The 22,714-nt window shown below is 47.9% G+C and overlaps 1 protein-coding gene across 1 annotated transcript; it reads right to left on the reverse strand.

Annotated features, from left to right (window-relative positions):
• Positions 1–8,961: 8,961 nt before the first annotated feature.
• On the reverse strand, positions 8,962–16,846 carry agrp (agouti related neuropeptide). The gene is made up of 4 exons (XM_071400180.1): positions 16,789–16,846; positions 14,798–15,321; positions 14,498–14,601; positions 8,962–9,224 (listed from the first exon to the last, which is right to left on the reverse strand). The coding sequence occupies exons 2-4, from the start codon at positions 14,934–14,936 to the stop codon at positions 9,033–9,035; spliced, it is 435 nt and encodes a 144-aa protein (XP_071256281.1). The 5' UTR covers positions 14,937–15,321; positions 16,789–16,846; the 3' UTR covers positions 8,962–9,032.
• Between the last annotated feature and the right edge of the window lie 5,868 nt (positions 16,847–22,714).

The following is a 22,714-nucleotide window of genomic DNA, read 5'->3' on the forward strand; positions in this document are numbered from 1 at the left end:
ACCCAGAGTGGTTCTCAGGGTGTTAGAGAATACCCAGAGTGGTTGTCTCAGGGTGTTAGAGAATACCCAGAGTGGTTGTCTCAGGGTAAGAATCCCCAGAGTGGTTGTCTCGGGGTGTTAGAGAATACCCAGAGTGGTTGTCTCAGGGTGTTAGAGAATACCCAGAGTGGTTGTCTCAGGGTGTTAGAGAATACCCAGAGTGGTTGTCTCAGGGTGTTAGAGAATACCCAGAGTGGTTGTCTCAGGGTGTTAGAGAATACCCAGAGTGGTTGTCTCAGGGTGTTAGAGAATACCCAGAGTGGTTGTCTCAGGGTAATAGAGAATACCCAGAGTGGTTGTCTCAGGGTGGTAGAGAATACCCAGAGTGGTTGTCTCAGGGTGTTAGAGAATACCCAGAGTGGTTGTCTCAGGGTGTTAGAGAATACCCAGAGTGGTTGTCTCAGGGTGTTAGAGAATACCCAGAGTGGTTGTCTCAGGGTGTTAGAGAATACCCAGAGTGGTTGTCTCAGGGTGTTAGAGAATACCCAGAGTGGTTGTCTCAGGGTGTTAGAGAATACCCAGAGTGGTTGTCTCAGGGTAAGAATCCCCAGAGTGGTTGTCTCAGGGTGTTAGAGAATACCCAGAGTGGTTGTCTCAGGGTGTTAGAGAATACCCAGAGTGGTTGTCTCAGGGTGTTAGAGAATACCCAGAGTGGTTGTCTCAGGGTGTTAGAGAATACCCAGAGTGGTTGTCTCAGGGTGTTAGAGAATACCCAGAGTGGTTGTCTCAGGGTGTTAGAGAATACCCAGAGTGGTTGTCTCAGGGTAATAGAGAATACCCAGAGTGGTTGTCTCAGGGTGGTAGAGAATACCCAGAGTGGTTGTCTCAGGGTGTTAGAGAATACCCAGAGTGGTTGTCTCAGGGTGTTAGAGAATACCCAGAGTGGTTGTCTCAGGGTGTTAGAGAATACCCAGAGTGGTTGTCTCAGGGTGTTAGAGAATACCCAGAGTGGTTGTCTCAGGGTGTTAGAGAATACCCAGAGTGGTTGTCTCAGGGTGTTAGAGAATACCCCGAGTGGTTCTCAGGGTGTTAGAGAATACCCAGAGTGGTTGTCTCAGGGTGTTAGAGAATACCCAGAGTGGTTGTCTCAGGGTGTTAGAGAATACCCAGAGTGGTTCTCAGGGTGTTAGAGAATACCCAGAGTGGTTGTCTCAGGGTGTTAGAGAATACCCAGAGTGGTTGTCTCAGGGTAAGAATACCCAGAGTGGTTGTCTCAGGGTGTTAGAGAATACCCAGAGTGGTTGTCTCAGGGTGTTAGAGTATACCCAGAGTGGTTGTCTCAGGGTGTTAGAGAATACCCAGAGTGGTTGTCTCAGGGTGTTAGAGAATACCCAGAGTGGTTGTCTCAGGGTGTTAGAGAATACCCAGAGTGGTTGTCTCAGGGTGTTAGAGAATACCCAGAGTGGTTGTCTCAGGGTTTTTGAGAATACCCAGAGTGGTTCTCAGGGTGTTAGAGAATACCCAGAGTGGTTGTCTCAGGGTGTTAGAGAATACCCAGAGTGGTTGTCTCAGGGTAAGAATCCCCAGAGTGGTTGTCTCGGGGTGTTAGAGAATACCCATGGTGGTTGTCTCAGGGTGTTAGAGAATACCCAGAGTGGTTGTCTCAGGGTGTTAGAGAATACCCTGAGTGGTTGTCTCAGGGTGTTAGAGAATACCCAGAGTGGTTGTCTCAGGGTGTTAGAGAATACCCAGAGTGGTTGTCTCAGGGTGTTAGAGAATACCCAGAGTGGTTGTCTCAGGGTGTTAGAGAATACCCAGAGTGGTTCTCAGGGTGTTAGAGAATACCCAGAGTGGTTGTCTCAGGGTGTTAGAGAATACCCAGAGTGGTTGTCTCAGGGTAAGAATACCCAGAGTGGTTGTCTCAGGGTGTTAGAGAATACCCAGAGTGGTTGTCTCAGGGTGTTAGAGTATACCCAGAGTGGTTGTCTCAGGGTGTTAGAGAATACCCAGAGTGGTTGTCTCAGGGTGTTAGAGAATACCCAGAGTGGTTGTCTCAGGGTGTTAGAGAATACCCAGAGTGGTTGTCTCAGGGTGTTAGAGAATACCCAGAGTGGTTGTCTCAGGGTTTTTGAGAATACCCAGAGTGGTTCTCAGGGTGTTAGAGAATACCCAGAGTGGTTGTCTCAGGGTGTTAGAGAATACCCAGAGTGGTTGTCTCAGGGTAAGAATCCCCAGAGTGGTTGTCTCGGGGTGTTAGAGAATACCCGGAGTGGTTGTCTCAGGGTGTTAGAGAATACCCAGAGTGGTTGTCTCAGGGTGTTAGAGAATACCCAGAGTGGTTGTCTCAGGGTGTTATAGAATACCCAGAGTGGTTGTCTCAGGGTGTTAGAGAATACCCAGAGTGGTTGTCTCAGGGTGTTAGAGAATACCCAGAGTGGTTGTCTCAGGGTAATAGAGAATACCCAGAGTGGTTGTCTCAGGGTGGTAGAGAATACCCAGAGTGGTTGTCTCAGGGTGTTAGAGAATACCCAGAGTGGTTGTCTCAGGGTGTTAGCGAATACCCAGAGTGGTTGTCTCAGGGTGTTAGAGAATACCCAGAGTGGTTGTCTCAGGGTGTTAGAGAATACCCAGAGTGGTTGTCTCAGGGTGTTAGAGAATACCCAGAGTGGTTGTCTCAGGGTGTTAGAGAATACCCCGAGTGGTTCTCAGGGTGTTAGAGAATACCCAGAGTGGTTGTCTCAGGGTGTTAGAGAATACCCAGAGTGGTTGTCTCAGGGTGTTAGAGAATACCCAGAGTGGTTCTCAGGGTGTTAGAGAATACCCAGAGTGGTTGTCTCAGGGTGTTAGAGAATACCCAGAGTGGTTGTCTCAGGGTAAGAATACCCAGAGTGGTTGTCTCAGGGTGTTAGAGAATACCCAGAGTGGTTGTCTCAGGGTGTTAGAGTATACCCAGAGTGGTTGTCTCAGGGTGTTAGAGAATACCCAGAGTGGTTGTCTCAGGGTGTTAGAGAATACCCAGAGTGGTTGTCTCAGGGTGTTAGAGAATACCCAGAGTGGTTGTCTCAGGGTGTTAGAGAATACCCAGAGTGGTTGTCTCAGGGTTTTTGAGAATACCCAGAGTGGTTCTCAGGGTGTTAGAGAATACCCAGAGTGGTTGTCTCAGGGTGTTAGAGAATACCCAGAGTGGTTGTCTCAGGGTAAGAATCCCCAGAGTGGTTGTCTCGGGGTGTTAGAGAATACCCAGAGTGGTTGTCTCAGGGTGTTAGAGAATACCCAGAGTGGTTGTCTCAGGGTGTTAGAGAATACCCTGAGTGGTTGTCTCAGGGTGTTAGAGAATACCCAGAGTGGTTGTCTCAGGGTGTTAGAGAATACCCAGAGTGGTTGTCTCAGGGTGTTAGAGAATACCCAGAGTGGTTGTCTCAGGGTAATAGAGAATACCCAGAGTGGTTGTCTCAGGGTGGTAGAGAATACCCAGAGTGGTTGTCTCAGGGTGTTAGAGAATACCCAGAGTGGTTGTCTCAGGGTGTTAGAGAATACCCAGAGTGGTTGTCTCAGGGTGTTAGAGAATACCCAGAGTGGTTGTCTCAGGGTGTTAGAGAATACCCAGAGTGGTTCTCTCAGGGTAAGAATCCCCAGAGTGGTTCTCAGGGTGTTAGAGAATACCCAGAGTGGTTGTCTCAGGGTAAGAATACCCAGAGTGGTTGTCTCAGGGTAAGAATACCCAGAGTGGTTGTCTCAGGGTGTTAGAGAATACCCAGAGTGGTTGTCTCAGGGTGTTAGAGTATACCCAGAGTGGTTGTCTCAGGGTGTTAGAGAATACCCAGAGTGGTTGTCTCAGGGTAATAGAGAATACCCAGAGTGGTTGTCTCAGGGTGTTAGAGAATACCCAGAGTGGTTGTCTCAGGGTGTTAGAGAATACCCAGAGTGGTTGTCTCAGGGTGTTAGAGAATACCCAGAGTGGTTCTCAGGGTGTTAGAGAATACCCAGAGTGGTTGTCTCAGGGTGTTAGAGAATACCCAGAGTGGTTGTCTCAGGGTAAGAATCCCCAGAGTGGTTGTCTCGGGGTGTTAGAGAATACCCAGAGTGGTTGTCTCAGGGTGTTAGAGAATACCCAGAGTGGTTGTCTCAGGGTGTTAGAGAATACCCAGAGTGGTTGTCTCAGGGTGTTAGAGAATACCCAGAGTGGTTGTCTCAGGGTGTTAGAGAATACCCAGAGTGGTTGTCTCAGGGTGTTAGAGAATACCCAGAGTGGTTGTCTCAGGGTTTTTGAGAATACCCAGAGTGGTTCTCAGGGTGTTAGAGAATACCCAGAGTGGTTGTCTCAGGGTGTTAGAGAATACCCAGAGTGGTTGTCTCAGGGTAAGAATCCCCAGAGTGGTTGTCTCAGGGTGTTAGAGAATACCCAGAGTGGTTGTCTCAGGGTGTTAGAGAATACCCAGAGTGGTTGTCTCAGGGTGTTAGAGAATACCCAGAGTGGTTGTCTCAGGGTGTTAGAGAATACCCAGAGTGGTTCTCAGGGTGTTAGAGAATACCCAGAGTGGTTGTCTCAGGGTGTTAGAGAATACCCAGAGTGGTTGTCTCAGGGTAAGAATACCCAGAGTGGTTGTCTTAGGGTGTTAGAGAATACCCAGAGTGGTTGTCTCAGGGTGTTAGAGTATACCCAGAGTGGTTGTCTCAGGGTGTTAGAGAATACCCAGAGTGGTTGTCTCAGGGTGTTAGAGAATACCCAGAGTGGTTGTCTCAGGGTGTTAGAGAATACCCAGAGTGGTTGTCTCAGGGTGTTAGAGAATACCCAGAGTGGTTGTCTCAGGGTTTTTGAGAATACCCAGAGTGGTTCTCAGAGTGTTAGAGAATACCCAGAGTGGTTGTCTCAGGGTGTTAGAGAATACCCAGAGTGGTTGTCTCAGGGTAAGAATCCCCAGAGTGGTTGTCTCGGGGTGTTAGAGAATACCCAGAGTGGTTGTCTCAGGGTGTTAGAGAATACCCAGAGTGGTTGTCTCAGGGTGTTAGAGAATACCCAGAGTGGTTGTCTCAGGGTGTTAGAGAATACCCAGAGTGGTTGTCTCAGGGTGTTAGAGAATACCCAGAGTGGTTGTCTCAGGGTGTTAGAGAATACCCAGAGTGGTTGTCTCAGGGTAATAGAGAATACCCAGAGTGGTTGTCTCAGGGTGGTAGAGAATACCCAGAGTGGTTGTCTCAGGGTGTTAGAGAATACCCAGAGTGGTTGTCTCAGGGTGTTAGAGAATACCCAGAGTGGTTGTCTCAGGGTGTTAGAGAATACCCAGAGTGGTTGTCTCAGGGTGTTAGAGAATACCCAGAGTGGTTGTCTCAGGGTGTTAGAGAATACCCAGAGTGGTTCTCAGGGTGTTAGAGAATACCCAGAGTGGTTGTCTCAGGGTAAGAATACCCAGAGTGGTTGTCTCAGGGTGTTAGAGAATACCCAGAGTGGTTGTCTCAGGGTGTTAGAGTATACCCAGAGTGGTTGTCTCAGGGTGTTAGAGTATACCCAGAGTGGTTGTCTCAGGGTGTTAGAGTATACCCAGAGTGGTTGTCTCAGGGTGTTAGAGTATACCCAGAGTGGTTGTCTCAGGGTGTTAGAGTATACCCAGAGTGGTTGTCTCAGGGTGTTAGAGAATACCCAGAGTGGTTGTCTCAGGGTGTTAGAGAATACCCAGAGTGGTTGTCTCAGGGTGTTAGAGAATACCCAGAGTGGTTCTCAGGGTGTTAGAGAATACCCAGAGTGGTTGTCTCAGGGTTTTTGAGAATACCCAGAGTGGTTCTCAGGGTGTTAGAGAATACCCAGAGTGGTTGTCTCAGGGTGTTAGAGAATACCCAGAGTGGTTGTCTCAGGGTAAGAATCCCCAGAGTGGTTGTCTCGGGGTGTTAGAGAATACCCAGAGTGGTTGTCTCAGGGTGTTAGAGAATACCCAGAGTGGTTGTCTCAGGGTGTTAGAGAATACCCAGAGTGGTTGTCTCAGGGTAAGAATCCCCAGAGTGGTTGTCTCGGGGTGTTAGAGAATACCCAGAGTGGTTGTCTCAGGGTGTTAGAGAATACCCAGAGTGGTTGTCTCAGGGTGTTAGAGAATACCCAGAGTGGTTGTCTCAGGGTGTTAGAGAATACCCAGAGTGGTTGTCTCAGGGTGTTAGAGAATACCCAGAGTGGTTGTCTCAGGGTGTTAGAGAATACCCAGAGTGGTTGTCTCAGGGTAATAGAGAATACCCAGAGTGGTTGTCTCAGGGTGGTAGAGAATACCCAGAGTGGTTGTCTCAGGGTGTTAGAGAATACCCAGAGTGGTTGTCTCAGGGTGTTAGAGAATACCCAGAGTGGTTGTCTCAGGGTGTTAGAGAATACCCAGAGTGGTTGTCTCAGGGTGTTAGAGAATACCCAGAGTGGTTGTCTCAGGGTGTTAGAGAATACCCAGAGTGGTTGTCTCAGGGTGTTAGAGAATACCCAGAGTGGTTGTCTCAGGGTGTTAGAGAATACCCAGAGTGGTTGTCTCAGGGTTTTTGAGAATACCCAGAGTGGTTCTCAGGGTGTTAGAGAATACCCAGAGTGGTTGTCTCAGGGTGTTAGAGAATACCCAGAGTGGTTGTCTCAGGGTAAGAATCCCCAGAGTGGTTGTCTCAGGGTGTTAGAGAATACCCAGAGTGGTTGTCTCAGGGTGTTAGAGAATACCCAGAGTGGTTGTCTCAGGGTGTTAGAGAATACCCAGAGTGGTTGTCTCAGGGTGTTAGAGAATACCCAGACTGGTTGTCTCAGGGTGTTTGAGAATACCCAGAGTGGTAGATATTCGCCGTGTATACCGAACGCTTTTCAGAAGACAATGTGGAGCTCCTTCGCGCGCCGTGGAAAGCTGACAAAATGGCTGACCTGTCACTCCAAAAGCTCTTATTCGGCCTTGGATCAAGCTAGACACCCCATTCAACCTTCCACTGCCTGTTGACATCTAGTGGAAGGCGTATGAAGTGCATACATATCGATAAATAAAAGCCAGTTGAATAGGCAGGCCCTGAAACAGAGCCTCGTTTTTTCACTTTTTCCAAAGTGAAAACAGCGCCCCCCTATTGACAAGATTAAAGGGCAGTAGTGTTGACCATTACAAGGCGGTATTGTTGACCTTTAAAGGGCAGTAGTGTTGACCATTACAAGGCGGTATTGTTGACCTTTAAGGGGCAGTAGTGTTGACCTTTAAGGGGCAGTAGCGTTGACCTTTACAGAGCAGTAGTGTTGACCTTTAGAAGGCAGTAGTGTTGACCTTTACAGAGCAGTAGTGTTGACCTTTAAGGGGCAGTAGCGTTGACCTTTACAGAGCAGTAGTGTTGACCTTTAAGGGGCAGTAGCGTTGACCTTTACAGAGCAGTAGTGTTGACCTTTAAGGGGCAGTAGTGTCGACCATTATAGGGCAGTAGTCTTGACCTTTAAGGGGCAGTAGCGTTGACCTTTACAGAGCAGTAGTGTTGACCTTTAAAAGGCAGTAGTGTTGACCTTTAAGGGGGCAGTACTGTTGACCTTTAAGGGGCAGTAGTGTTGACCTTTAGAAGGCAGTAGTGTTGACCTTTAAGGGGCAGTAGTGTTGACCTTTAAGGGGCAGTAGTGTTGACCTTTAGAAGGCAGTAGTGTTGACCTTTAAGGGGCAGTAGTGTTGACCTTTAAAAGGCAGTAGTGTTGACCGTATGGCTCCGATCCAGACTAGTGCATTAGGCTGCCACCTAGTATATGATGTAATGTATCCTCACAGTGTGTTTATGAATGCCAAAGGAGATATCACCTATTATATGATGTAATGTATCACCTAGTATATGATGTAATGTATCACCTAGTATATGATGTAATATATCATCACAGTGTGTTTATGAATGCCAAAGGAGATATCACCTAGTATATGATGTAATGTATCATCACAGTGTGTTTATGAATGCCAAAGGAGGTATCACGTAGTATATGATGTAATGTATCACCTAGTATATGATGTAATGTATCATCACAGTGTGTTTATGAATGCCACAGGAGGTATCACCTAGTATATGATGTAATGTATCATTGTCATTTGAAATGTCAGTTCAGAGACCATTTTTGCTTTTCTATGGCACAAAATAATATTTTTTTATTTCATTTTTTATTCATAAGATACAATAAATTACTATTTGCACTGATTTCATAACTTACCTAGAGAGAGTGGTTTGACTTTCAAAATAATGGCTGACATTTGAAGACAATTGTTTTTTAATAAAAAGGTTTTTCCCTATTATGGAATTTCCATGAAAAAAAAAATGTATTGTCAACTACAGGTATTTAAGAATATATATATAATTCATTATGCGAGTTTTACATACTGAAGTCTTAACCACGTAGCAGAAACTGTTAAACTCTGCTACACAATTGGACTACTGTTAAGACTCTGGGCACATGATGAACATACAGATCCTGATTCACTATTTAAAGTCAATAAACAAAACTTAAAATTACTCAACTTTTGATTTGAGTAATGTAAGTATTTTACTTACTGGTCTCTTTAAAGAAATATGTTGACATTTTTTTTTTTAGATTAAATAATTTACAACTTAAAAAAATGTTTTAAATTCTAAACCAAATTTTTTTGACAATTATATTGCCTTTTTAGAGATTGATTTGTCTTTTGACTTTCATTGAACGATAAATGTACACCGAACGTAACATCCATCTAAACTATCGGGGGAAAAAATAACAAAAATAACACAACCAGCGATAACATCAAGAAGAAAATCCAACGTAGCGAGTATCCTATAGGCCCACCTCATGGATGCATCGTGGGATGTATAGAGTCTGTGTTTGCGTGGTCGTAAAATCAGGCCTTGCAGATATGGATGAGATACTGACTGTAGACTGGCAGAGAAGGGGGCGTGGTTGTTCCACTGGATGTCATAAGGTGAATGCACCAATTTGTAAGTCGCTCTGGATAAGAGCGTCTGCTAAATGACTTAAATGTAAATGTAAATGTGAGAGGAGGGGCCGTAGAGGGGTGTTAGGGACGCCGGTGAGGGCCGGAGCAGGCCGTCGGGGCCGTAGAGGGGTGTTAGGGACGCCGGTGAGCGCCGGCGCAGGCCGTCCGACGACAGTAGCAGATTGACCCGAACATTCGGGGGTAACGGGTATCACAGGGGTCGCAGCAGGGCAGCGTGTTACCCAGACAGGACTGCTGGTGGGGGATACAGCGACGGGGAGAACGCATGGCTCTGCTCTGCAGCTGCACCGTCTCAGCAACATCCTGGTAGATGAACAGACAAGACAGGACTGATGTTATACAGTGGAGGAGGAGAACGCATGGCTCTGCTCTGCAGCTGCACCGTCTCAGCAACATCCTGGTAGATGAACAGACAAGACAGGACTGATGTTATACAGTGGAGGAGGAGAACGCATGGCTCTGCTCTGCAGCTGCACCGCCTCAGCAACATCCTGGTAGATGAACAGACAAGACAGGACTGATGTTATACAGTGGAGGAGGGGGAAGACCCGGTTGGAGGTCGAGTGGAGAGTGTGGTACTAGGGATGCTCGCTGGCGCAGGCTAATATGGCAGCAGTAGCAGTAAGCGTTGAAGAAGCATCAGTAGCGGGTATTACAGGGGTTACAGCAGAGCAGCGTGTTGCCCAGACAGGACTGCTGGTGAGGGTTACAGCGACGGGGAGAACTCATGGCTCTGCTCTGCAGCTGCACAGCCTCAACAACATCCTGGAAAGTGGACAGACAAGACATAACCCAGACAGGACTGCTGGTGAGGGATACAGCGATGGGGAGAACTCATGTCTCTGCTCCCGCAGCTGCACAGCCTCAACCTCAGCCTGGTGGAACGTAAGAAACATCCAGTTAGCCTGGTCCGAACCAGAAGGAGCCAGAGGGCAGGAGCCTCTGTTTCTATAGCGTGAGGCAGCTATAGAAACAGCCAGTTAGCCTGGTCCGAACCAGAAGGAGCCAGAGGGCAGGAGCCTCTGTTTCTATAGCGTGAGGCAGCTATAGAAACGGCCAGTTAGCCTGGTCCGAACCAGAACGAGCCAGAAGGCAGGAGCCTCTGTTTCTATAGCGTGAGGCAGCTATAGAAACAGCCAGTTAGCCGGGTCCGAACCAGAACGAGCCAGAGGGCAGGAGCCTCTGTTTCTATAGCGTGAGGCAGCTATAGAAACAGACTGTTAGCCTGGTCCGTACCAGAAGGAGCCAGAGGGCAGGAGCCTCTGTTTCTATAGCGTGAGGCAGCTATAGAAACAGCCAGTTAGCCTGGTCCGAACCAGAACGAGCCAGAGGGCAGGAGCCTCTGTTTCTATAGCGTGAGGCAGCTATAGAAACAGCCAGTTAGCCGGGTCCGAACCAGAAGGAGCCAGAGGGCAGGAGCCTCTGTTTCTATAGAGTGAGGCAGCTATAGAAACAGCCTGTTAGCCTGGTCCGAACCAGAACGAGCCAGAGGGCAGAAGCCTCTGTTTCTATAGCGTGAGGCAGCTATAGAAACAGACTGTTAGCCTGGTCCGAACCAGAAGGAGCCAGAGGGCAGGAGCCTCTGTTTCTATAGCGTGAGGCAGCTATAGAAACAGCCAGTTAGCCTGGTCCGAACCAGAAGGAGCCAGAGGGCAGGAGCCTCTGTTTCTATACCGTGAGGCAGCTATAGAAACAGCCAGTTAGCCTGGTCCGAACCAGAAGGAGCCAGAGGGCAGGAGCCTCTGTTTCTATAGCGTGAGGCAGCTATAGAAACAGACTGTTAGCCGGGTCCGAACCAGAAGAAGCCAGAGGGCAGGAGCCTCTGTTTCTATAGCGTGAGGCAGCTATATAAACAGCCAGTTAGCCTGGTCCGAACCAGAAGGAGCCAGAGGGCAGGAGCCTCTGTTTCTATAGCGTGAGGCAGCTATAGAAACAGCCAGTTAGCCTGGTCCGAACCAGAAGGAGCCAGAGGGCAGGAGCCTCTGTTTCTATAGCGTGAGGCAGCTATAGAAACAGACTGTTAGCCGGGTCCGAACCAGAAGGAGCCAGAGGGCAGGAGCCTCTGTTTCTATAGCGTGAGGCAGCTATAGAAACAGCCAGTTAGCCTGGTCCGAACCAGAAGGAGCCAGAGGGCAGGAGCCTCTGTTTCTATAGCGTGAGGCAGCTATAGAAACAGCCAGTTAGCCTGGTCCGAACCAGAAGGAGCCAGAGGGCAGGAGCCTCTGTTTCTATAGCGTGAGGCAGCTATAGAAACAGACTGTTAGCCGGGTCCGAACCAGAAGGAGCCAGAGGGCAGGAGCCTCTGTTTCTATAGCGTGAGGCAGCTATAGAAACAGACTGTTAGCCGGGTCCGAACAAGAAGGAGCCAGAGGGCAGGAGCCTCTGTTTCTATAGCGTGAGGCAGCTATAGAAACAGCCAGTTAGCCTGGTCCGAACCAGAAGGAGCCAGAGGGCAGGAGCCTCTGTTTCTATAGCGTGAGGCAGCTATAGAAACAGACTGTTAGCCGGGTCCGAACCAGAAGGAGCCAGAGGGCAGGAGCCTCTGTTTCTATAGCGTGAGGCAGCTATAGAAACAGCCTGTTAGCATGGTCCGAACCAGAATGAGCCAGAGGGCAGGAGCCTCTGTTTCTATAGCGTGAGGCAGCTATAGAAACAGCCAGTTAGCCTGGTCCGAACCAGAATGAGCCAGAGGGCAGGAGCCTCTGTTTCTATAGCGTGAGGCAGCTATAGAAACAGCCTGTTAGCCTGGTCCGAACCAGAACGAGCCAGAGGACAGGAGCCTCTGTTTCTATAGCGTGAGGCAGCTATAGAAACAGACTGTTAGCCTGGTCCGAACCAGAAGGAGCCAGAGGGCAGGAGCCTCTGTTTCTATAGCGTGAGGCAGCTATAGAAACAGACTGTTAGCCGGGTCCGAACCAGAACGAGCCAGAGGGCAGGAGCCTCTGTTTCTATAGCGTGAGGCAGCTATAGAAACAGCCAGTTACCCTGGTCCGAACCAGAAGGAGCCAGAGGGCAGGAGCCTCTGTTTCTATAGCGTGAGGCAGCTATAGAAACAGCCAGTTAGCCTGGTCCGAACCAGAACGAGCCAGAGGGCAGGAGCCTCTGTTTCTATAGCGTGAGGCAGCTATAGAAACAGACTGTTAGCCGGGTCCGAACCAGAAGGAGCCAGAGGGCAGGAGCCTCTGTTTCTATAGCGTGAGGCAGCTATAGAAACAGACTGTTAGCCGGGTCCGAACCAGAAGGAGCCAGAGGGCAGGAGCCTCTGTTTCTATAGCGTGAGGCAGCTATAGAAACAGCCAGTTAGCCGGGTCCGAACCAGAACGAGCCAGAGGGCAGGAGCCTCTGTTTCTATAGCGTGAGGCAGCTATAGAAACAGCCAGTTACCCTGGTCCGAACCAGAAGGAGCCAGAGGGCAGGAGCCTCTGTTTCTATAGCGTGAGGCAGCTATAGAAACAGCCTGTTAGCCTGGTCCGAACCAGAACGAGCCAGAGGGCAGGAGCCTCTGTTTCTATAGCGTGAGGCAGCTATAGAAACAGCCAGTTAGCCTGGTCCGAACCAGAAGGAGCCAGAGGGCAGGAGCCTCTGTTTCTATAGCGTGAGGCAGCTATAGAAACAGCCAGTTAGCCTGGTCCGAACCAGAACGAGCCAGAGGGCAGGAGCCTCTGTTTCTATAGCGTGAGGCAGCTATAGAAACAGACTGTTAGCCGGGTCCGAACCAGAAGGAGCCAGAGGGCAGGAGCCTCTGTTTCTATAGCGTGAGGCAGCTATAGAAACAGACTGTTAGCCGGGTCCGAACCAGAAGGAGCCAGAGGGCAGGAGCCTCTGTTTCTATAGCGTGAGGCAGCTATAGAAACAGCCAGTTAGCCTGGTCCGAACCAGAAGGAGCCAGAGGGCAGGAGCCTCTGTTTCTATAGCGTGAGGCAGCTATAGAAACAGACTGTTAGCCTGGTCCGAACCAGAAGGAAGGAGCCTCTGTTTCTATAGCGTGAGGCAGCTATAGAAACAGCCTGTTAGCCGGGTCCGAACCAGAAGGAGCCAGAGGGCAGGAGCCTCTGTTTCTATAGCGTGAGGCAGCTTGATGTTACTTTGATGTATAAGTACAGCCCCTTGGACAGAATGCTAGACAGCAGACACCACACATACATACAGACAGATGGGCACACACACACACACACACACACACACACACACACACACACACACACACACACACACACACACACACACACACACACACACACACACACACACACACACACACACACACACACACACACACACACACACACACACACACACACACACACACACACACACACACACACACACACACACACACACACACATGTTTGGTTTACTATTCTTGTGGGGACCAAACAACTGATTCTCATTCAAAATACAATTTCCCAAACTCTTAACTTTACCCTAACCTTAACCCCTAACTCCTAACCCTAACCTTAACCCCTAACTCCTAACCTTAACCCCTAACTCCTAACCCTAGTCTTAACCCCTGACTCCTAACCCTTAACCCCTAACTCCTAACCCTTAACCCTTAACTCCTAACCTTAACCCCTAATTCCTAACCCTAGCCTTAACCCCTAACTCCTAACCCTAGCCTTAACCCCTAACTCCTAACCCTAGCCTTAACCCCTAACTCCTAACCCTAGCCTTAACCCCTAACTCCTAACCCTAGCCTTAACTCCTAACCCTAGCCTTAACCTGTAACTCCTAACCCTAGCCTTAACCCCTAACTCCTAACCCTAGCCTTAACCCGTAACTCCTAACCCTAGCCTTAACCCCTAACTCCTAACCCTAGCCTTAACCCCTAACTCCTAACCCTAGCCTTAACCCCTAACTCCTAACCCTAGCCTTAATCCCTAACTCCTAACCCTAGCCTTAACCCCTAACTCATAACCCTAGCCTTAACCCCTAACTCCTAACCCTAGCCTTAACCCCTAACTCCTAACCCTAGCCTTAACCCCTAACTCCTAACCCTAGCCTTAACTCCTAACCCTAGCTTTAACCCGTAACTCCTAACCCTTAACCCCTAACTCCTAACCCTTAACCCCTAACTCCTAACCCTAGCCTTAACTCCTAACCCTAGCTTTAACCCGTAACTCCTAACCCTTAACCCCTAACTCCTAACCCTTAACCCCTAACTCCTAACCCTTAACCTAACCGCCTAAGCCTAAAACCCACCGGCGAAGTGTCTGAATGTTCCTTGTTTTACTATCCTTGTGAGGACTTCTGGTCTCCATATGTACACAGTAGTAAACCCTAAACACACCGGTGTTCTACAGCGAGTGGACAAAACATTAAGAACACCTTCTTAATATTGAGTTGCACCCCCCCCCCTGTCTCCTCCACGTCATCTACACTGGCTGAAGTGGCATCGATATGAGATCATAGCTTTCACCTGGATTCACCTGGTCAGTCTATGTCACAGACAGATGTTTCGTATACTCAGTGTACATCAACTCACATGATGTTCCATTCGTAACAGCATGTTAAAGTGATGTACACATTGGCACACTGTCATACACAACGAGTAATGATTAAATAGTATATTGATCCACCTCATCGTAGGTTTCCATGTCCATCAGCAGCTCCTCCTCTTCCTCCTCTTCCTCAGACTCTGAGTGGAAACTAACAGGATCCCCTCTAGAGAGAGAGCCTTTACCTGAGGGAGGAACGAAGGTCAATCCATCAATCAATCAATCAGAATGGCATCATTTCCTAGAGGTAGAATGACTTCAATCAAAACGTTAGCTGGCTAACTGATTGATCCAGCTTTCTGGAACAATCCTCGGGTTCTTTCTCACCTGGACAGTAATCACCGTCTACCTAATTACAGCAAATGCAAATAAATAACGAACCTATATCTGAGAGGAAGGAGTCGCCGGTGCGTCTGAGGCTGGGATGGGAGTCCTCTAGACGAATGTTTCCATGAACCAGTCCTGTAGCCAGCTGGATCAGGCACAGGGTCCAGCAGTATGGGAATACTGAGTTGACCATGCTGATACAACACAACGCTTCACTGCACTGCTGCTTCACTGACTGCTGCTTCACTGACTGCTGGATCACCGACTGCTGCTTCACTGACTGCTGCTTCACCGCACTGCTGCTTCACCGACTGCTGCTTCACTGACTGCTGCTTCACCGACTGCTGCTTCACCGACTGCTGCTTCACCGACTGCTGCTTCACCGACTGCTGCTTCACCGCACTGCTGCTTCTCCGACTGCTGCTTCAATGACTGCTGCTTCACCGACTGCTGCTTCACCGCACTGCTGCTTCACCGATTGCTGCTTCACCGACTGCTGCTTCACCGACTGCTGCTTCACCGACTGCTGCTTCACTGACTGCTGCTTCACCGACTGCTGCTTCACTGACAGAAGAGAGCTGAGGAAGAGTCATACATAGATGGGGGTGATGTCATTACAGTTAAAACACTTTGGTTTAAAAAAGTCCACTCCGTTGGTTTGCCTAAAATCATTGACAAATGACATTCGTTCTAAATGTTTGAGCTATTCTACACAGTCTCTTCTTTTATTTTATTTTCAAAAATTATAAAAACATACTTAAATATCAAATAATTTTGTTTGTGCTTTTTTAAAAACCGTAATACATTGCAAAACAGCCTATTTGATTGTGATTACAAGTGATCTGTAGAGATCTGAGAGAGTTGCAGATATTGTCAGAATTTGTCCTCAAGCATTGTGACCGTTGCAACGTCAGAGAACACACACACACACACACACACACACACACACACACACACACACACACACACACACACACACACACACACACACACACACACACACACACACACACACACACACACACACACACACACACACACACACACACACACACACACACACACACACACACACACACACACACACACACACAGAGACCACAACAGCAGTTACATTAGACAAAGTGCCCAGTTGTTAGCGCTTGGCTGAATCTCAGAGGAACATACACTATTAGATATTAGACAAGTCACATTTGTTTTGTGTGTGTGTGTGTGTGTGTGTGTGTGTGTGTGTGTGTGTGTGTGTGTGTGTGTGTGTGTGTGTGTGTGTGTGTGTGTGTGTGTGTGTGTGTGTGTGTGTGTGTGTGTGTGTGTGTGTGTGTGTGTGTGTGTGTGTGTGTGTGAGAAAGAACGAATAAGAGAGAGTTAGAGTGGCAGAGAGCGACAGAAAGACAGTAAGAGAAAGAGAGACCGAGACACACAGAGAGACCAAGACACACAGAGAGACGAGACACACAGAGAGACCGAGACACACAGAGAGACCGGGACACAGAGAGAGAGAGATACACAGAGAGAGACACAGAGAGAGACAGACCTGAGAGAGACCTGAGAGACCTGAGAGAGATAGAGACCTGAGAGAGATAGAGACCTGAGAGAGAGAGAGAGACAGAGTTAGAGGCAGAGAGAGAAAGAGATGTAGAGAGAGAAAGACGAAGAGGGAGACAGAGAGAAACACAGAGAGAGAGATGCAGAGAAAGAGAGACAGAGAGAGAGAGAGAGAGAGAGAGAGAGAGAGAGAGAGAGACAGAGACAGAGAGAGAGAGAGAGAGAGAGAGAGAGAGAGAGAGAGAGAGAGAGAGAGAGAAAGAGACGGAGAGAGAGAGAAACAGAGAAAGAGAGAAAGAGAGAAAGAGAGAAATACACAGAGGGAGACAGAGAGAAACACAGAGAGAGAGATACAGAGAAAGAGAGACAGAGAGAGAGATAGAGAGACAGAGACGGAGAGAGAGATACAGAGAAAGAGAGACAGAGAGAAAGACAGAGAGAGAGAAAGAGACAGAGACAGAGAGAGAGATAGAGAGCAGCTATTGGGTTGTTCTGCTCACCTTGTGGCTCCGTGGACTCCTGTGTCTGTGAGTGATCCTCCCATGGTGGGACCAAGAGTCTCTTTATAAAGATGCCCTGAGGAGGGAAGGAGGGGGGAGGTAAGGAGGGATGAGGGAGGCCAGCCCACAGCAGCAGCTACATGAGGGGGGTTAAGAGGAGAAGGAAGAGGAGGAGGTAAGGAGGGATGAGGGAGGCCAGCCCACAGCAGCAGCTACATGGGGGGGGGGGGGTTAAGAGGAGAAGGAAGAGGAGGAGGTAAGGAGGGATGAGGGAGACCAGCCCACAGCAGCAGCTACATGGGGGGGAGGAAGAGGAGGAAGGCTCATAGTCATGGGCCTTTTCTCAATTGCAAAAACCCTGCGTCCTCTCTTCTCTCTACTCGTCTCCTTATCAAACCCCATTAGTGGAGAAGGTGAGAGGGGTGGGAGAATGATATTGATAAAAGCATAGCGTTGCCTAGCTCTCTTCAGCCCCGGGTCGTAGTCATTAGCGTCCACAGTAGCAAAGCGCTTTGCAATGGATAATGAAAATGAATGTTTCTTATTGGACAAGTTTAGGTAGTGCCTCCCTGTTTCAGACCGTTTTTATCTTGCTTGGTTCCTAGTGAATAGGAGAGTAGTGGACAGAAGGAGTGGTCATAGAGACAGTCAGTGTGGCCTCCCCGGCTCCTCCCCGACTCTTCCCCGACTCCTCCCCGACTCCTCCCCGACTCTTCCCCGACTCCTCCCCGACTCTTCCCCGACTCTTCCCCGACTCCTCCCCGACTCTTCCCCGACTCCTCCCCGACTCTTCCCCGACTCCTCCCCGACTCCTCCCCGACTCTTTCCTGACTCCTCCCTGGCTCCTCCCTGACTCCTCCCTGACTATTTCCCGACTCCTCCCTGACTCCTCCCCGACTCCTCCCCGACTCCTCCCCGGCTCCTCCCCGACTCCTCCCCGACTCCTCCCCGACTCTTCCCCGACTCTTCCCCGACTCCTGCCCGACTCTTCCCCGACTCTTCCCCGACTCCTGCCTGACTATTTCCCGACTCCTCCCCGACTCCTCCCCGACTCATCCCCGACTCTTCCCCGACTCCTCCCCGACTCTTCCCCGACTCCTCCCCGACTCTTCCCCAACTCTTCCCCGACTCCTGCCCGACTCCTCCCTGACTCCTCCCTGACTCTTTCCTGACTCTTTCCTGACTCCTCCCTGGCTCCTCCCTGACTATTTCCTGACTCCTCCCTGACTCCTCCCCGACTCCTCCCCGACTCCTCCCCGACTCTTCCCCGACTCTTCCCCGACTCCTCCCCGACTCTTCCCCGACTCCTCCCCGACTCTTCCCCGACTCTTCCCCGACTCCTCCCTGACTCCTGCCTGACTCCTCCCTGACTCTTTCCTGACTCCTTCCTGGCTCCTCCCTGACTCCTCCCTGACTCTTTCCTGACTCCTCCCTGACTCTTTTCTGACTCCTCCCTGACTCCTCCCTGGCTCCTCCCTGACTCCTCCCTGACTCTTTCCTGACTCCTCCCTGACTCCTCCCTGACTCTTCCCTGACTCTTCCCTGACTCCTCCCTGACTCTTCCCTGACTCCTCCCTGACTCTTCCCTGACTCCTCCCTGACTCTTTCCTGACTAGTCCCTGAGTCCTCCCTGACTCTTCCCTGACTCCTCCCTGACTCTTCCCTGACTCCTCCCGGACTCTTTCCTGACTCCTCCCTGACTCTTTCCAGACTCTTCCCTGACTCTTCCCTGACTCCTCCCTGACTCTTCCCTGACTCTTCCCTAACATACATAGAAAGGGGGTGATGTCATTACCGTATAGGGTTTAGAGAGGCAGAGGGTGAGGTCATTACCGTATAGGCTTTAGAGAGGCAGAGGGTGATGTCATTACTGTATAGGGGTTTGGAGAGGCAGAGGGTGATGTCAATACCGTATAGGGTTTAGAGAGACAGAGGGTGATGTCAATACCGTATAGGGTTTAGAGAGACAGAGGGTGATGTCATTACCGTATAGGGTTTAGAGAGGCAGAGGGTGATGTCATTACCGTATAGGGTTTAGAGAGGCAGAGGGTGATGTCATTACCGTATAGGGTTTAGAGAGGCAGAGGGTGATGTCATTACCGTATAGGGTTTAGAGAGGCAGAGGGTGATGTCATTACCGTATAGGGTTTGGAGAGACAGAGGGTGATGTCATTACCGTATAGGGTTTAGAGAGGCAGAGGGTGATGTCATTACCGTATAGGGTTTGGAGAGACAGAGGGTGATGTCATTACCGTATAGGGTTTAGAGAGACAGAGGGTGATGTCATTACCGTATAGGGTTTAGAGAGGCAGAGGGTGATGTCAATACCGTATAGGGTTTAGAGAGACAGAGGGTGATGTCATTACCGTATAGGGTTTAGAGAGGCAGAGGGTGATGTCATTACCGTATTGGGTTTAGAGAGGCAGAGGGTGAGGTCATTACCGTATAGGGTTGGGAGAGGCAGAGGGTGATGTCATTACCGTGTATGGGTTTAGAGAGGCAGAGAGTGATGTCATTACCGTATAGGGTTTAGAGAGGCAGAGGGTGATGTCATTACCGTATAGGGTTGGGAGAGGCAGAGGGTGAGGTCATTACCATATAGGGTTTAGAGAGGGTGAGGTCATTACCGTATAGAGTTTGGAGAGGCAGAGGGTGATGTCATTACCGTATAGGGTTTGGAGAGGCAAAGGGTGAGGTCATTACCGTATAGGGTTTGGAGAGGCAGAGGGTGAGGTCATTACCGTATAGGGTTTAGAGAGGCAGAGGGTGAGGTCATTACCGTATAGGGTTTGGAGAGGCAGAGGGTGATGTAATTGCCGTATAGACTTTGGAGAGGCAGAGGGTGATGTCATTACCGTATAGGGTTTAGAGAGGGTGAGGTCATTACCGTATAGGGTTTAGAGAGGGTGAGGTCATTACCGTATAGGGGTTAGAGAGGCAGAGGGTGAGGTCATTACCATATAGGGTTTAGAGAGGCAGAGGGTGATGTCATTACCATATAGGGTTTGGAGAGGCAGAAGTGTGAGGTCAGTACCGTATAGGGTTTAGAGATCCTAGTGTTAAACATGCTCTAGTCTATCCTAGTGTTAACTAGTCTATCCTAGTGTAAAACATGCTCTAGTCTATCCTAGTATTAACTAGTCTATCCTAGTGTTAAACATGCTCTAGTCTATCCTAGTGTTAACTAGTCTATCCTAGTGTTAAACATGCTCTAGTCTATCCTAGTGTTAACTAGTCTATCCTAGTGTAAAACATGCTCTAGTCTATCCTAGTGTTAACTAGTCTATCCTAGTGTAAAACATGCTCTAGTCTATCCTAGTGTTAACTAGTCTATCCTAGTGTTAAACATGCTCTAGTCTATCCTAGTGTTAAACATGCTCTAGTCTATCCTAGTGTTAACTAGTCTATCCTAGTGTTAAACATGCTCTAGTCTATCCTACTGTTGAACATGCTCTAGTCTATCCTAGTGCTGAACATGCTCTATTCTATCCTAGTGTTGAACATGCTCTAGTCTATCCTAGTGTTAAACATGCTCTAGTCTATCCTAGTGTTAACTAGTCTATCCTAGTGTTAAACATGCTCTAGTCTATCCTAGTGTTAACTAGTCTATCCTAGTGTTAAACATGCTCTAGTCTATCCTAGTGTTAACTAGTCTATCCTAGTGTTAAACATGCTCTAGTCTATCCTAGTGTTGAACATGCTCTAGTCTATCCTAGTGTTAAACATGCTCTAGTCTATCCTAGTGGTGAACATGCTCTAGTCTATCCTAGTGGTGAACATGCTCTAGTCTATCCTAGTGTTAAACATGCTCTAGTCTATCCTAGTGTTGAACATGCTCTAGTCTATCCTAGTGTTAACTAGTCTATCCTAGTGTTAAACATGCTCTAGTCTATCCTAGTGGTGAACATGCTCTAGTCTATCCTAGTGTTGAACATGCTCTAGTCTGTCCTAGTGTTAAACATATGCTCTAGTCTATCCTAGTGTTGAACATGCTCTAGTCTATCCTAGTGTTGAACATGCTCTAGTCTATCCTAGTGTTAAACATGCTCTAGTCTATCCTAGTGTTAACTAGTCTATCCTAGTGTTAAACATGCTCTAGTCTATCCTAGTGTTGAACATGCTCTAGTCTATCCTAGTGTTGAACATGCTCTAGTCTATCCTAGTGTTAACTAGTCTATCCTAGTGTTAAACATGCTCTAGTCTATCCTAGTGTTAAACATGCTCTAGTCTATCCTAGTGTTAAACATGCTCTAGTCTATCCTAGTGTTAACTAGTCTATCCTAGTGTTAACTAGTCTATCCTAGTGTTAAACATGCTCTAGTCTATCCTAGTGTTGAACATGCTCTAGTCTATCCTAGTGTTAACTAGTCTATCCTAGTGTTAAACATGCTCTAGTCTATCCTAGTGTTGAACATGCTCTAGTCTATCCTAGTGTTGAACATGCTCTAGTCTATCCTAGTGTTAACTAGTCTATCCTAGTGTTAAACATGCTCTAGTCTATCCTAGTGTTGAACATGCTCTAGTCTATCCTAGTGTTAACTAGTCTATCCTAGTGTTAAACATGCTCTAGTCTATCCTAGTGTTAAACATGCTCTAGTCTATCCTAGTGTTGAACATGCTCTAGTCTATCCTAGTGTTAACTAGTCTATCCTAGTGTTAAACATGCTCTAGTCTATCCTAGTGTTAAACATGCTCTAGTCTATCCTAGTGTTGAACATGCTCTAGTCTATCCTAGTGTTAAACATGCTCTAGTCTATCCTACTGTTGAACATGCTCTAGTCTATCCTAGTGTTAAACATGCTCTAGTCTATCCTAGTGTTAAACATGCTCTAGTATATCCTAGTGTTAAACATGCTCTAGTCTATCCTAGTGTTAACTAGTCTATCCTAGTGTTGAACATGCTCTAGTCTATCCTAGTGTTAAACATGCTCTAGTCTATCCTAGTGTTAAACATGCTCTAGTATATCCTAGTGTAAAACATGCTCTAGTCTATCCTAGTGTTAACTAGTCTATCCTAGTGTTGAACATGCTCTAGTCTATCCTAGTGTTAAACATGCTCTAGTCTATCCTAGTGTTGAACATGCTCTAGTCTATCCTAGTGTTAAACATGCTCTAGTCTATCCTAGTGTTGAACATGCTCTAGTCTATCCTAGTGTTAACTAGTCTATCCTAGTGTTAAACATGCTCTAGTCTATCCTAGTGTTGAACATGCTCTAGTCTATCCTAGTGTTGAACATGCTCTAGTCTATCCTAGTGTTAAACATGCTCTAGTCTATCCTAGTGTTGAACATGCTCTAGTCTATCCTAGTGTTAACTAGTCTATCCTAGTGTTAAACATGCTCTAGTCTATCCTAGTGTTAAACATGCTCTAGTCTATCCTAGTGTTGAACATGCTCTAGTCTATCCTAGTGTTAGCTAGTCTATCCTAGTGTTAAACATGCTCTAGTCTATCCTAGTGTTAAACATGCTCAAGTCTATCCTAGTGTTGAACATGCTCTAGTCTATCCTAGTGTTAGCTAGTCTATCCTAGTGTTAAACATGCTCTAGTCTATCCTAGTGTTGAACATGCTCTAGTCTATCCTAGTGTTAGCTAGTCTATCCTAGTGTTGAACATGCTCTAGTCTATCCTAGTGTTAAACATGCTCTAGTCTATCCTAGTGTTAAACATGCTCTAGTCTATCCTAGTGTTGAACATGCTCTAGTCTATCCTAGTGTTGAACATGCTCTAGTCTATCCTAGTGTTAAACATGCTCTAGTCTATCCTAGTGTTGAACATGCTCTAGTCTATCCTAGTGTTGAACATGCTCTAGTCTATCCTAGTGTTGAAAATGCTCTAGTCTATCCTAGTGTTGAACATGCTCTAGTCTATCCTAGTGTTAAACATGCTCTAGTCTATCCTAGTGTTGAACATGCTCTAGTCTATCCT

This window comes from Salvelinus alpinus, chromosome 5, assembly GCF_045679555.1.
Source record: "Salvelinus alpinus chromosome 5, SLU_Salpinus.1, whole genome shotgun sequence".
NCBI lineage: Eukaryota > Metazoa > Chordata > Actinopteri > Salmoniformes > Salmonidae > Salvelinus > Salvelinus alpinus.

Coding starts and splice junctions, on each gene's coding strand:
- agrp (XM_071400180.1), bottom strand. CDS start 14,936: ATGGTCAACTCAGTATTCCCATACTGCTGGACCCTGTGCCTGATCCAG. Junction 14,602..14,797: donor CTCCTTCCTCTCAGATATAG/GTTCGTTATTTA, acceptor TTCCTCCCTCAG/GTAAAGGCTCTCTCTCTAGA. Junction 9,225..14,497: donor ACATGGAAACCTACGATGAG/GTGGATCAATAT, acceptor TTCATCTACCAG/GATGTTGCTGAGACGGTGCA.